The sequence below is a fragment of the Callospermophilus lateralis genome, chromosome 3, assembly GCF_048772815.1.
Source record: "Callospermophilus lateralis isolate mCalLat2 chromosome 3, mCalLat2.hap1, whole genome shotgun sequence".
Classification (NCBI taxonomy): Eukaryota; Metazoa; Chordata; class Mammalia; order Rodentia; family Sciuridae; genus Callospermophilus; species Callospermophilus lateralis.
Genome location: NC_135307.1, coordinates 13,978,119 through 13,991,582, shown reverse-complemented (window position 1 = coordinate 13,991,582; position 13,464 = coordinate 13,978,119). Strand labels below are relative to the sequence as shown.

Sequence of the window (13,464 nt, the reverse complement as noted above, 5' to 3'; positions counted from 1 at the left end):
ATTAATATACGATGAATTCTATTCATGAAGCCGACTTCACCCATGAAGTTATAGAAGACAGTCTTTTTTCAGAATTATTTTAGAGGACTGCAGGACAACTCATAGAAAAGAATTTCTGTTCTAGCGTATAAACACTTAAAATGATGTTGGTGGCACTAGTGTGCAAGTGCCCACCCCCCACAGCTCTCACATCAGAGTGTCTTGCTTGTTTGCATTCCTTCCTAAAGAAAGAAGGACAGTCCTATGAATTTAAAGCAATTGGTGCAGTGAAACAAGGACACCAAAGCACCTGACCAGGGAGGCTACCACGGGATATGCAGATAATAGCAAATTATTGAAAAGGACATGCTAGGCCTGCAGTTCTTTTAAACACACTACTAAACACATTCGTGTCTTTCCCTTTGATTTTATTACCAGGCTAGGCTATCACAGATTGCCCTGTAATTGTGAATGAATAATTGGGAATGCTTCAGTATTTGGAATCTGATGGCACTGGCAATAGTAGCTCCCCCTAAAATGTGAAAGCTTTTAAAAGAAAATTCGCATCTCATTCTGGAAGGGCTTATTAAATATTTCCCATGAATTTATGTGAATGACATCATAGCACAGGGGTTGGTTGTATAGACTTCAAGGCCCAATTGCCTTGATCTGTCACATATTAGCTGTGTGATCTTGAATAGGTTTCTTTACCTCATTGTGCACCAGTCTCTCATTTATAAAATGGAGCATAATAATAATAGTGCATACCAGGGTTGAGATACTATTTTTAAGAGCTTGGATCAGTGCCCCATACATAATGATTGCTATTGAAATGTTTGCAAAGTTTTTAAACCGTGACATACAGATTAATGAATCTACCATTATTTGGGGCACTGGAAATAAAGCAGGGGAAAAGAACTGAGTCCTTGGTCTCATAAAGTTTGCATCCTGCTGGGAAGACACTGATAATAAGCAAAATGTAATAAGGAAGGTAGTGATCACAGGTAGGTAGTTAGTGAAAACAGCTTTTTGGGGGAAAGGGGAGTAGTAAAACAGGGCATGGATGATATGGGAAGAAGGGTTCTAATAATGTTATAAAGGGTTCTAATAATGTTATAAAGCGTTCTAATAATGTTATAAAGGGAAGGCCTCCCTGATAAAGGAGCTCTTTAAACAAATACTTGAAGGAAATAAGGGTGAGACAGGACTGGGAATGTAGCTCAGTAGTGGACCTCTTGCCTATCTTAACATGAATGAGGCCCTGGGTTCAATAGTGGACAGGGGGTTGGGGAAAGAGAACAAGACCTAAAGAATATCCAAGAAAGAGCAAGTGAAAGAAATATCCAAGTGAAAGAAAGAACTGATAAGTCTGCCCTTGAGGTAAGAGAACACCTGTCTGGTTAGAGAATTCACAAGAAGGCAAGCATGGCTACAGCAGAACTGACCTGGGAAGGGTTGTAATCAGTGAGGACCCAGAAGAACCATGTGAAGGCCTGGTAGGCCATTATGAGGAGTGTGGCTTTCACTCAGTGGGATGGGAGTGACATGAACTTAGGATCTAATAGGGATCCTTCGTAACAGTGAAGAATTTAGCTATTGTAATCAAGTTCATATTTCCTATAGGTATAAATTCTCTGGACTTCCAGTTCCATAAATTCATGTTTTGGCAGAAAAATACTGCAATTAATAAAGAAAGCAAGCCCAAATATATGCCTTTACATCATGTACTAGTAATCAACATAAAAGTTATTTCCTAAAAGTTCCTTAAGGGTTTTTCTTTTCTGTAAGATGAATGTAACCTAAGAGACTTACAAAGTATTATCCTGAAAAATGGCATGTTATGGTGTCTTCTATGCACTCCAAATAATGGGGGGAAGGGCATGTGAAACAACAGTTGTCAGGAATTGATCATTATTGAAGTTGATGAGTACATGGAGGTTCATTATATTAGTCACTAACTTCTGCATGTTTGGAATGTTTTATAATAGCAAGTTAAAATACAAGTTTGAAAATATTTGAGCTGAGGATAACTTTTCCTGCCCAATGTTCCTGTGTTAATACAGGTGTTCTTCGTCATCATTCATGAGTAGAAAGAACACACCAGCACAGTTGAACACATCACATCAGACACAGCCCTCAGACCTCAGGAGCTCCAGGTGATATAGACTTCCTAGGTGAAAATTTGAACCTAGGATTTTTGAAACCTCAGTGGATAGAAAGAAAAAGGAAAAAAAAATCAGAAAGGTTTTAAATACATTAGCTACTATCTGGTCTCTGTTTCTCAGATGTTGGAATCAAGTCTCCTCTAGTGAAAGCTCTTCTTTTGTTCTGAGACAGTCATCAAAATGGAGTTATTTAGGCAAATATAAAGCAAAAATCCATCTTTAACATGGGCTTCACATTATTAGTTTGATATCTCCTTCTGAATTTCTATTATGCTTATGATTGCCATTACCTCATTAACTTTAGACATAACCACCTTTTCATTAAGAAAAATAAAAGATTTAATCCTTATACCATGCCTCCATTCTGAGCAAAGCCTCCATCCTGAAGACAGGTCTGGAAGGGAGTATGTTCACATTTCTGCCTTCTGAGCTTCCAATACAGTAATATCATAATTATTGGCAAAGTCAGTTATCAATGTTACCTTATATGATTTTTCATTGTAGCTGAACCAGGTGGTGTACTAAGATTTCATTTCCTTGATTTGCCCAATTTTCTGTTACTACAGAATCACTAAATTAACTGTTGGTGAAACTTGTAAGACATGCTCCTAATTCTGTTTTCAATAAAACATCAAGAATTCTAGCAGTTGGCTTTGATGCAGTCCTCATTACCCAGGGCTGTGTTTTCCTGCTATAAAATCCTGGTTATTTTCTGGCCTGTTTTTCCTTTCTGGAAGCTTGTCTGTCAGATCTTCTCTTTATCTCGAATATTCTGAAATTAATAATGTTGTGCTTTAGTGTGGGTTTTTTTTTTTTTTGTTGTTGTTGTTGTTGTTTCTCTCTTTCACTATGCTGGGCACTGAGTGAGCCCTTTGAAAAAAAACATGTCTTTTAGTTCTGTAAATAAGTTAAAATATTATTTATTGATAAATTCTTCCTCTCCAAGGAATCTGGTGTTTCTTCCAGTGACTTTTAACCAAACCACCCGATTTTAGTCCACGTCTCACCAAAATATTGGTTGCTTTCGTTGTCTGTGTGCCACTGGGCATATTTCTTTTTAACATTTAGTATTGGGCTTGTTCTGCTCGTTCCTGCATCAATATTTCAATCTTCCAAAAAAATAACATTCTCTCTTCTGTTGTCTCATATGGAAGTCACTACTAATTGTTCACCAAAGTCTGTTCTGCCCTTCTGTCATGGTAATTGAACCCCTGCTTTTTACCTGAATGCCTGGTTTAGCATAAGATGCAAGTGCCCCTCTCGTATCCCCTCATTTTACCATAGTCATGCATACTGGCCCTCACCTGTGTCTGATTATCAGAGGACTGCCTTGGGTTGCCAGAGCCCGTTCTGCCTGTGTGCCTGGAGAGCTGAAACCCTGTCTTGATCAGTCGGAGTGTGAAATAATGCAACACCCCAAGACCTGCCTCTGAAATGTGAACATATTCCCTCCAGACCTAACTTCAGGATGGAGGCTTTGCTTAAGATCATTCCTTTACAGACTTCCTGGTCTGCCTGTTTTTCTTCTCTACCCTTTCCAATTCTTCCTCGTGACACTTAAAAAAAAATCATTTTCACAGGACTCTTCACTTCAGGATCTGCATCTAGGGTACCCAAGCTAAGGTTCATGGCTACTCAAACCCACTTTGTACCTAGGAGTGACCATGTAATTAATTAAGTTCTAGCCAATGTAATATACTCGGAAGTGGTGGGTGCAGTTTCCATAGAGAAAAAAGGGCACATGGCCTTTCTCTGCTATACTTTATTTTTTAATGCTGGAATGCAGATGGAATCATGGGCACTAAGGGTCCCCGAGTTGACTGTAGCCATGGGAGTCATGTACATAAAGCAATAATACAGAAAGAGCAGACTCCTTGACTCTGGTATTGTGTCATCCATGAACTAGCAATCACTTCTCAAAGATGAGAGAAAAAAAGGAGTGTGGTAAAGTCTCTGTTGTAGCTGGCTTTTCCATTACCATAATCTCCTCTCTTGGTCTCTCTGTATTTTGGGGTTAACTTATTTTCTCTATGAATTTGACTACTCCGAAGACCTTGTGTAAGTGGTATTAATCCTCTATATTTAACTGTAAGACCTTGAAGGTGATGATTCAAAGAAGCTAGATCTGCTTTGGGCCTGAGAAGATAAAAGGGGGTTCAGTGTTGGAGACAGAGCTGCCCCTCTGCAGAACAGAAACAGCTTTTGAAGAACATCATTTTGACAAAGCAGGAAAGCAATGGAGATGGCATAGGATCTGCTCCTTCCTGGCATCTGGTGCTGGGCTGGACCACTTCAGAGGGGTGAATCTGACAGTTATTTTTCAAGACACTCAGTAGGATTCTGGGTACAAGTGGACTTGCCTGGGGCTCTTGTGAATAACATGGGGCTCAGGCTGAGCAAGGATGATTCAATTCTGCTCAGCTTGAAACTTACAACCTCTCTGATGTTCCAAGAATTAGACATAATTGGGCTTGGCAGTTTTCCATCATAGTTTCTAACACGTTATAGCTACTACATAGTGCACTATGTAGAGAAGCTATTGATTTTAACAGATGAATTGATTAGCAAAATGTGGTATATGCATACAATGGAATATTACTCAGCTTTAAAAAAGAAATTTTGACATGTTACAAAATGGATAAATTTTTTTTTAACATTTATTTTTATGTGGTACTGAGGATCAAACCCAGTGCCTCACATATGCTAGGCAAGCGCTCTACCACTGAGCCACAACCCCAGCCCCCGTAAATGGATAAATCTTGTGGATATTATGCTGTTTAATGAGCTCAGTACACAAAGACAAATACTGCATGATTTTTTTTTTTATGAGGCTTATAGTAGTCAAATCATAAAGACCAATAGAATGGCAGTTGTCAGGGGCTGGGGAAGGGGCAGAGGACATTATGGGGAACCTAGGTGTCACGGTATAGTTTCAGTTTTACAAGATGAAGACAGTTCTGGCAGTGGGATGGGTAGTGATGGGTGTACCAATTATGAATGTATTTATTACCACTAAAATGTACCCTCAAAATAGTTAAGATGGTACATTTTGTTATCTGTATTTTACCACAGTAAAAAGGAATGAAAAATGACTGGTGTCCTTCTTTGACTGAAACATTATTATGTGGCTCACAACTGTTACTATATTTGGATTCCAGTGTGGAGTTGCGTAAAATTAAGAAAAACAGCACACAGAAATTGTTGCTTGGGGCTATGGATGTGGCCAGTGGCACAGCACTTGCCTAGCATGCATGAGGCCCTGGGTTCAATTCCCAGCATAAAAATAAAAATTACCAATGCCCTTTGTCAAGCCTAAAGAACAATTACACAAGCATTTAAAAATCATCTCAAATAAAAATGTGGACTTCTTAACTTCTTTTGGAAAAGATTGGAGGCGCAGGTAATAATGGAACCTGTGGCAGGAATATCAGTGGGCTCCCTGGTCTGCTGCATCTGTCACTGAAGTGGGGCAAGAATACAGAGCATGGAGCTTTCCAATGCTCAGTTCTGATTCAGGGCTGAGTGTGGCCTGAAACTCATTTCAGAAAAGCTCTCAGGTGAAACAGATGCTACTGGCCCTCCAACCATACTTTGAATAGCAAGACTATGAACTTAAAATAAACACAGAGAAAGAAATAAAAAAGCAAACATTCTCTTTATTTAATAGTCTTTGATATTTAAAATACAACTCATCGAATATCCACATCAACAATAGAATCCTTAGCGTTCAACAGTGCTTTGGAAGCCCGGCTTGGAAGGACCAGAGGAAGGCCTGTGTGTGGAGTAACGGCAAACAACTCTACAAGAGAGGGACACACACAGAGGGGCTGCAGAGCTGGGTCCTGAGCAAACAGCACTGCCATAGTGCACTTGTATCATGGCCAAAAGACAATGCCTTTTGTTTCACATGTTTTTTTATACTTGAATTCCAAATATTTCATTTATACAGAACAGTAATTTTAAAAAATTTATTCATACTAATCCAGTGTTGTAGAAATTAGGTAACCATGTTTAAATGTTATGATTTCTTCTTTCAAAAAAAAAAAAAACATTAAAAATATCCCAGGAAACATTCAACTTTAAACTATGCAAGAGACAACTGAAAGATGCCTAAACAAATCAGGAGTTTTCACACACATCTCACTAATACTTCCTGCTTCCCACTTTGTCTGTGAATCCAGTATTAAAATGTATCAATACACTTATTAAACATACCAATTACCATAAATTTAGAAGTTACATTACTAGCATTAATAATTAAAATGCCAGACCATTTTGGAAAAAATAAAAACAGCAGAAATATTCTTAAAAGAATCAAAATTCAGGAACAATCTAACCATGCCAATCATCTTTTTATTCATGAAAGAATAGAATAAAAGTTTTTATTATTAATAAGACTTTTTAAAAAACAATACAAAAGTCAGTTCATTTCTTTAACAAAAGATGGTTATAAAGGAACTAGGAATGAAGGTTTTATTTTGAATAGGAAAAAGTGAAAAATTATTTACACTGCTTAAATGATAATTTTTTTTTTCCTAATTAGGGTCACATATATCCCATTCTCTATACTTGCTAGAACTCAGAGACAACAAAGAATTCACTTAGAAAATACTGGCCTGAAGCCTTTCCAATCAAAGATAAAATGGGTTTTTTGGGGGGGAGGGAGAGGAAAAGGAGTGACATCCGGGCTTGGAGTGTGCCAGGCAAGGGCTTTACCACTGAGCTTTACTGACCTCCACAGATAGGATTTTTAATAGGCGGTCTCAATATTAATTATTAAATCCTCGTAACTTTTTTTAAAGATGGTGGGATTTAACCCAGGGCCTCACACATCTTGGGCAATCACTCTACCATTGAGCCATATCCCTAGCTGGGAATCCTCCTAATAACTTAAAATAGCAAAGTTTTTCCAACTTAAGATTTTTAAATTACCACATTTTGATTATGCACTGAATTGATATTTGAATTTGCACAGGTCCAATGACCAGTTTTAAGAATTTAGTAACTCTTGGTGCTAGTGTGATTTAAAAATACTATCAAACATGTAGAACTGAAAATGTGATTTAGGCTCTGACTGGAATAAACTTTATTTTATTCAACTTGCTATTAGATGAATCATAACTACTAGTAGTTTTTGCTTATAATAAAAGTCAACTAGTTCTCAGCTTTCTTCATTAATTTTGGTATCATGAATAAAACTTCAATTAAGAAAATCAAGTTTTTTTTTTTTTTAAAAAAAAGCACCTCTTAAATCTTCTGTGAATTGTAAATAATGTGGCCAAAATCTTAGAATTTAGGGTTCACCTGCAGCAACCATTTCAGACAATTTATATTCCTGAATATTTGTATGTTATTTACTATAAAAAGCATATCGATGGTTTTGGATCAGAGGTTAGCTACTCTGAATACTTAAAACAGATAATCCCTTAGTAAATCCACAATACCTAAAAATATGAGTGTTATTTCCCAAAGTTTGCTTAAATTTTACTTAAAATATTAGCATCAGCACTATACATATTTAATCTTGGTAATACAAATTATACATTAGAAAAATGATACCAAAAGTTTAAATATTAAACATTAAGATGTTCCCAATTGATACAACAGAATGGAAATCTTTATAACTCTCTTAGCAGGACAGTTACTATGAATTTGCTTGCTCCTGACTTTCTTGCAGGTGGTTTACTGGAAGTGGCAGTTCCATAACAATTTTTTTTTTTTTGATGCTACTGTTATAAGTACTGGCATATTTTCACAGTGGCTCATCAATTAAGATAAATCTAATCATTCAGATAAATTTAGGTCAATCCAAATAAGATGGCAATTGACTGGTGATTCTGGCTCTGCCTGCCAAATATGACAATTTCACAAGAAACTAAACAAACACATCCAGTGTGTACTCTGCTGTTTTAAAATGTCCCTAATAAACAAATAAAGGTTGACATGCCATACTTTTGTAAGTGCTTTAAGGCATGTAATGCATAAACTTAATAAACTCTAAAGTTAAAACTTTGTTGGTTTTTTTACTTTTAAGTAGTTCATCAATTCACTCTGAAAAGTTTAATGCAACTTTTCAAAGAGAAAAGGTAAAGGCCAAATATCCGTGGAAAATATGGCTAGAACACTGGGGGATAATTACATAAATGTTTGGTCTTAAAATGTTTAGCTTTGTGCATTTTGAGGGAGTCTTTGAGCTCTAACATCCCTTGCATTTCTGAAGTTTTATAATTCTGTAACATTTTCAATAGTTAAAACTTCAGATTTTAAAATAAAACTGTCTAATATTGTGTAAAGGAAACTTCAGAAAATAATGACTTAAAAAATCTGTCCTAAGAAAAAGTTATTTCATAATGATAAATAAAGATATTTATCATCTCTTTTCAGTTAGCAATAATCCTAGCTCAAAAAGCTTTCCCTGATAAAATGTGTGCAGCCACAAACCAGTGGTACAACATGCCATACTTTACTTTTCTTAAGTTATCAGCTGAAATTTCTTCTTGAAGTTTAGCTTATGAATAATTCAACATTCAAAAGGGCTTCAAAAAGGGGTGGGGAGCAAATGACAGACACCCATTAAGAGAGACATGGTAAAGTTTTCTTTTTGTTTTGGGGCACTGGGGATTGACCCCAGGGGCACTCTACCACTGAAACGCATCCTCAGCCTTTTTATTTTTTTATTCTGAGGCAGAACCTTGCTAAATTACCAAGACTGGTCTCAACTTATGATTCTCCTGCCTCAGTCTCCCAAGTTGCTAGAATAACAGGTTTTCGCCACTGCACCAGGTGAGACGTGGTTAATTTTCACCAAAATCACACCACTATATTGATCCAGCAAGAAACTCTGTGTGCATCCCAATGTTTATCAAAACTAAGAACTTTCTTATTTACAGACTCATTAAGTACTGTGACTTCAGTAACTCTAAAGCTATTTAAACATGATGCAATGTCAAATCACAGTATAAATTTAAATATATTTTCATTAGTAAACTATTTCATGTTCCATATTACCATCTCTGGCAAGCTTATCTACCTAAAATATGTGAAGCAGACATCTACATTCCATGATTCAATTGTAAATACAACATAAAGCTCCATCACAAAAGAAAAATTAAAATAAACTATTACTAAAATTGAAGGCCAGATTTTTCTATATCATACATTCATAGTGGGTACATATGTTAAGCCTCGTAACACAAGAAAATGTGCCTGCACACTATGCTTTCGACATTTCCCAACTGGAGAAAAAGGAAATAAGGCGCAGGAGAAAGGGATTACAACAAAGCTGTAAAAGTTCTGACATAATTGAAAAGACATTTATAAAGCATCTGAGAAAGCATGTGCTCACACATTTTTTTTTTAATGCTCATTTATTCTCAAATACTTGTGTAGAGCTGATTTCAGAATTTAGGAATGCACCGAAGTCATAAAATAATGATCCCATAATAGAGAGCTTAAAAAACAAAACCTCAGAAAAGATAACCATCTTTCAAAAGAGTTGTAGAAAAATAATAAAATCTAACTAGCAGAAAAATTGTGAACCAAGAAAATAACCAGAGAAAACATCCAACTGCACAGTACAATTAGGTGTGAGAGAAAGGTTTATCCTTCTAGAACTAATACCATCATTGAGGCAGACAGACATTTTCCTGAAAGGTTAATTTGGTTCATGAGAAATAAAAGCAGTTATTAGATGATGAAAGACAGCCAAATTTCTTACAACCCAACAGAGAAAAGGAGAACAAAATCACATGGAACAAGTTCAGTGGCAAGAGCAAGTTAGTTTGGTCTATAAAAAGAGTCAAGAAAAATATACTAATTTTAGACATGTTAGATATTGCACACACAAAGAGAAAAAGAAACATTTAGAAAACCATTTTAAATTTTTTAATTGCTGACTAGCTTTTGGGCTAGTCTTTGGAGGATCATTATTTAGTGCTTCAACTGATGCATTTTTTCACTTTCTCATCATTGTGTTTGCAAACCACCTAAAGGTCTTATTTCCTCTGATGAACATTGCTCTTTGACACATTACCAAAATGGACCCTATGCTGTAACCACACAGGACAAGGTTGGAAAGTGTGAATATCTAGATGATTTTTTTTAAAGGTATTATTTTTTTCCTTCTGTTTTCATATTATTTTTAACAGTTTCTAAGGACATGGTCACAGCTGCCTGAAGCATGTCTTCTTCACTCATGGAATCACCTGTGGGAAAATAAAACACATTTCTTAAAAATTTCTAGAAAATTCTTGGTCATCAAAAGATGAACTCTTAGGGAATGTACTTCTGTTTAAACCCTGGTTTCTCTCTCTCTTTTTTTTTTTTTTTTTTTTGTCTTTTTAATTCATATAAAATAAAATTCACACTTACTTATAGTTTTACAATTCTTTTTCTTGGTAGCACTGGGGATTTTTTTTTTTAAAGAATTAAATTCTTTATTTGTGATATCCATAAACGTTGCTATTCTAGATTTCTATTCAGGAAGGCAGTTTTCTCCTATTTTTTTTTTTTTTTTTTTAATAAACAACAACTTGAATTCTATCACATGAAAGGGCTACAAATATACATTTGTTAACCAAGCAGAACACAGATATTTTGACTTACTTGCACCTAAGATACCAGTACACACAGCTGGTTCATTAGTTGTAGCACTAGGGATTTAACCCACAAGTGCTATACCTCTAGCCCTCGCCTTTTAAAATAATTTTTATTTTGAACACAGTCTTGCTAAATTGCTGAGGCAGATCTCAAACTTGCAATCCTCTTGTCTCAGCCTCCCAAATTGCTGGGATTACAGGTGTGCACCACGAGTCCTGCAGTTTTAAATCTCTTATAGATGCATGGAGCTGTTTAATTAACACTACCAATCAAGATACATACCTGTTTCACTGCCTCCAAAAATTCCTTAGTGATCCCTCTTTGTGGTCAATCCCCAATCCCTAATCCCTAATCCCAGGCAACCACTGATATGTTCTTTGTTGTTTAACCTTATCACTTCCTCCAAGTCATATGAATAGAAGTATACAGTAAATATTTGGCCTTTTGAATATGGCTATATTTACTGAGCATAATGCATTTAAGATTTATTCTGTGTATCAACAATTCATACTTTCTGGAAAAATTTGATTTTGAAATAATTGTCAATTCACAGAAAGTTGCAAAATTAAATAGTTATGTACCCTTCAGCCCAACTTCACCCAAGTTACATTTTATAGAACTAAAGCTCAGCCAGACATGGTGGTGCATGCCTGTAATCCTAGGGGATCGGGAGGCTAAGACAGGAGAATCATAACTTCAAGGTCAGCCTCCGCAACTTAGTGAGAACCTGTTTCAAAATTAAAAAAAAAAAAAAATTATAACAGGCTAGGATGTGGCTCACATCCCCTTGGTTCAATTCCAGTACCCCCCCCCCCACAAAAAAAGAGCCCAATCCAGATATTGACATTAGTGCACTGTGTAGTTCTACATGACATTACATTACACATATGAATGCATGTAACCATCACCACCATAATCAGGAAAACAGACTTGTAGGGTAGCCCATGGAAGAGCATACTTGCCTAGCATGCATGAGGCCCGGAGTTTGATCCCCAGTACTGCAAAACCAAATGACGAAAAGACATGGAACCACTCCAGTACCACAAAGATCTCCTTCCTGCCAATGCTTTATAGTCACCCTTATCCCTTTTCTACCCTCTCTCTAATTGTTGGCAACCTCTAATTCGTTCTCTATGTCCATGTATTTGTGCTTTTTGGAATGTTGTGCAAATAGAATCATACAGTTGGAGACCTTTGTAGATTTTTTTTTCCCACACTCAGCACAATGCTCCTGAGAGATCCCTTTAAGTCACTGCAGTTGGTTTCTTTTTGACTCTGGGATTATATTCCATGGTATAGATACACTATGCTTAGCCATTCACCCATGTAGGACATGTTGGTTATTTCCAGTTTTTATTATGACAAAGTTGCAATGAACATTTGTGTGCAGGTTTTTGTTCGGACATAAATTTCCATTTCTGAATTAATGCCCAGGAATGTAAATGCTGGGTCATATGGTCAATGTATATTCAGTGTTTTAAAAAATGGTCAAATTATATTCCAAAGTTGGCTGGGCCAGTTAAAAGTAAATGTAGAAAGCTCCCTTCTCTTTCTATCCCTTGACCCTCCCTCATTTGTAACATATATTTCCTTCAAATATTTTCTTTTTTTAAAAATATTTTTTTAGTTATACATGGACACAATATCTTTATTTTGTTGATTTATTTTTATGTGGTGTTGAGGATCGAACCCAGGGTCTCTCACATGCAAGGCAAGCGCTCTACCACTGAGCCACAATCCCAGCCCCCAAATATTTTCTTTATATCACTGAAAACCAAATCAATTATTATAATTCTTGTATCAATCATTAAGCATAATTTGGAAAATACAAGAGGAGGAGAAAGTCTATTGTGTCTGCCATTCTCTATTTTTCCTTCCTGATATTTCTTTATTACTTATTTTCTGAACTTGACAGGTCTAACTGGAGGCAAAAATATCTTCACTTCCCCTTTATTCCTGAAGGATATTTCACTGGCTATAGAATTTGTGTATAGTTTTTCTTTCAGTACTTGGAAGAATGTTGTCTACTTCTTTCTGGCCTCCATGATTTCTCATGACACGTTGTGGTATAAATTTGGGGGGTTTATCTTATGTAAAGTTCATTCAGCTTCTTCAATTTCTAGTGTTCTGTCTTTGTCAAATTTTGGAAATTTTCAACCATCATTTCTACAGAAACTTTTTCATCTTCACCCTCTTTCTCTCCCATGATACAAATGTTAGGTCTTTTGTTAGTGTGCAACAGATCTCTAATGCTCTGTCCATTTTTTCCAGTCTGTTTTCTCTGTGTTGCTCAGAATGGGTAATCTCTTCTCTTCTTTTCTGCTACTGGGAATTGAACCTAGGAGCATTTAAACGCTGAGCCACATACCCAGCCCTTTTCTTAAAATTCTGAGACAGCTTAGGGCCTTGCTAACTTGCTGAAGCTGGCTTTGAACTTCTGATCATCCTGCTTCAGCCTCCCAAATCACTGGCATTACAGGTGTGCACCACCACGCCCATCTGAAGAGGTAATTTCTATTGTTCTGTCTGGTTAGCAGCCACTTTTGGCTATAGATAGCAGCTTCTGGGGGAGCTTTTCTCTTGGTCTGTGCCTGTGGCTTCTCTGCACCAAGTTCAGCATATCTGAAGCAAAACAGAAAATCCAGACGATTCATGACCATGTTACTCTCTGATCCTGAGGTCCCTAACCAACTGTCTCTTCTCTGCTTTTGAGGTTCTTGTT

General features: G+C 36.5%; 1 protein-coding gene across 2 annotated transcripts in view; it reads right to left on the bottom strand.

Moving 5' to 3' along the window:
• Positions 1 to 5,776: 5,776 nt before the first annotated feature.
• Atxn3 (ataxin 3) overlaps positions 5,777 to 13,464 on the bottom strand; it is a 39,560-nt gene continuing 31,872 nt past the window's right edge. For both annotated transcript variants that reach the window (XM_076849738.2, XM_076849739.2), the window contains one exon: positions 5,777 to 10,348. In XM_076849738.2, coding sequence (XP_076705853.2) covers positions 10,254 to 10,348 — 95 coding nt within the window. In that variant the 3' untranslated portion in view covers positions 5,777 to 10,253. The remainder of the gene's footprint in view (positions 10,349 to 13,464) is intronic.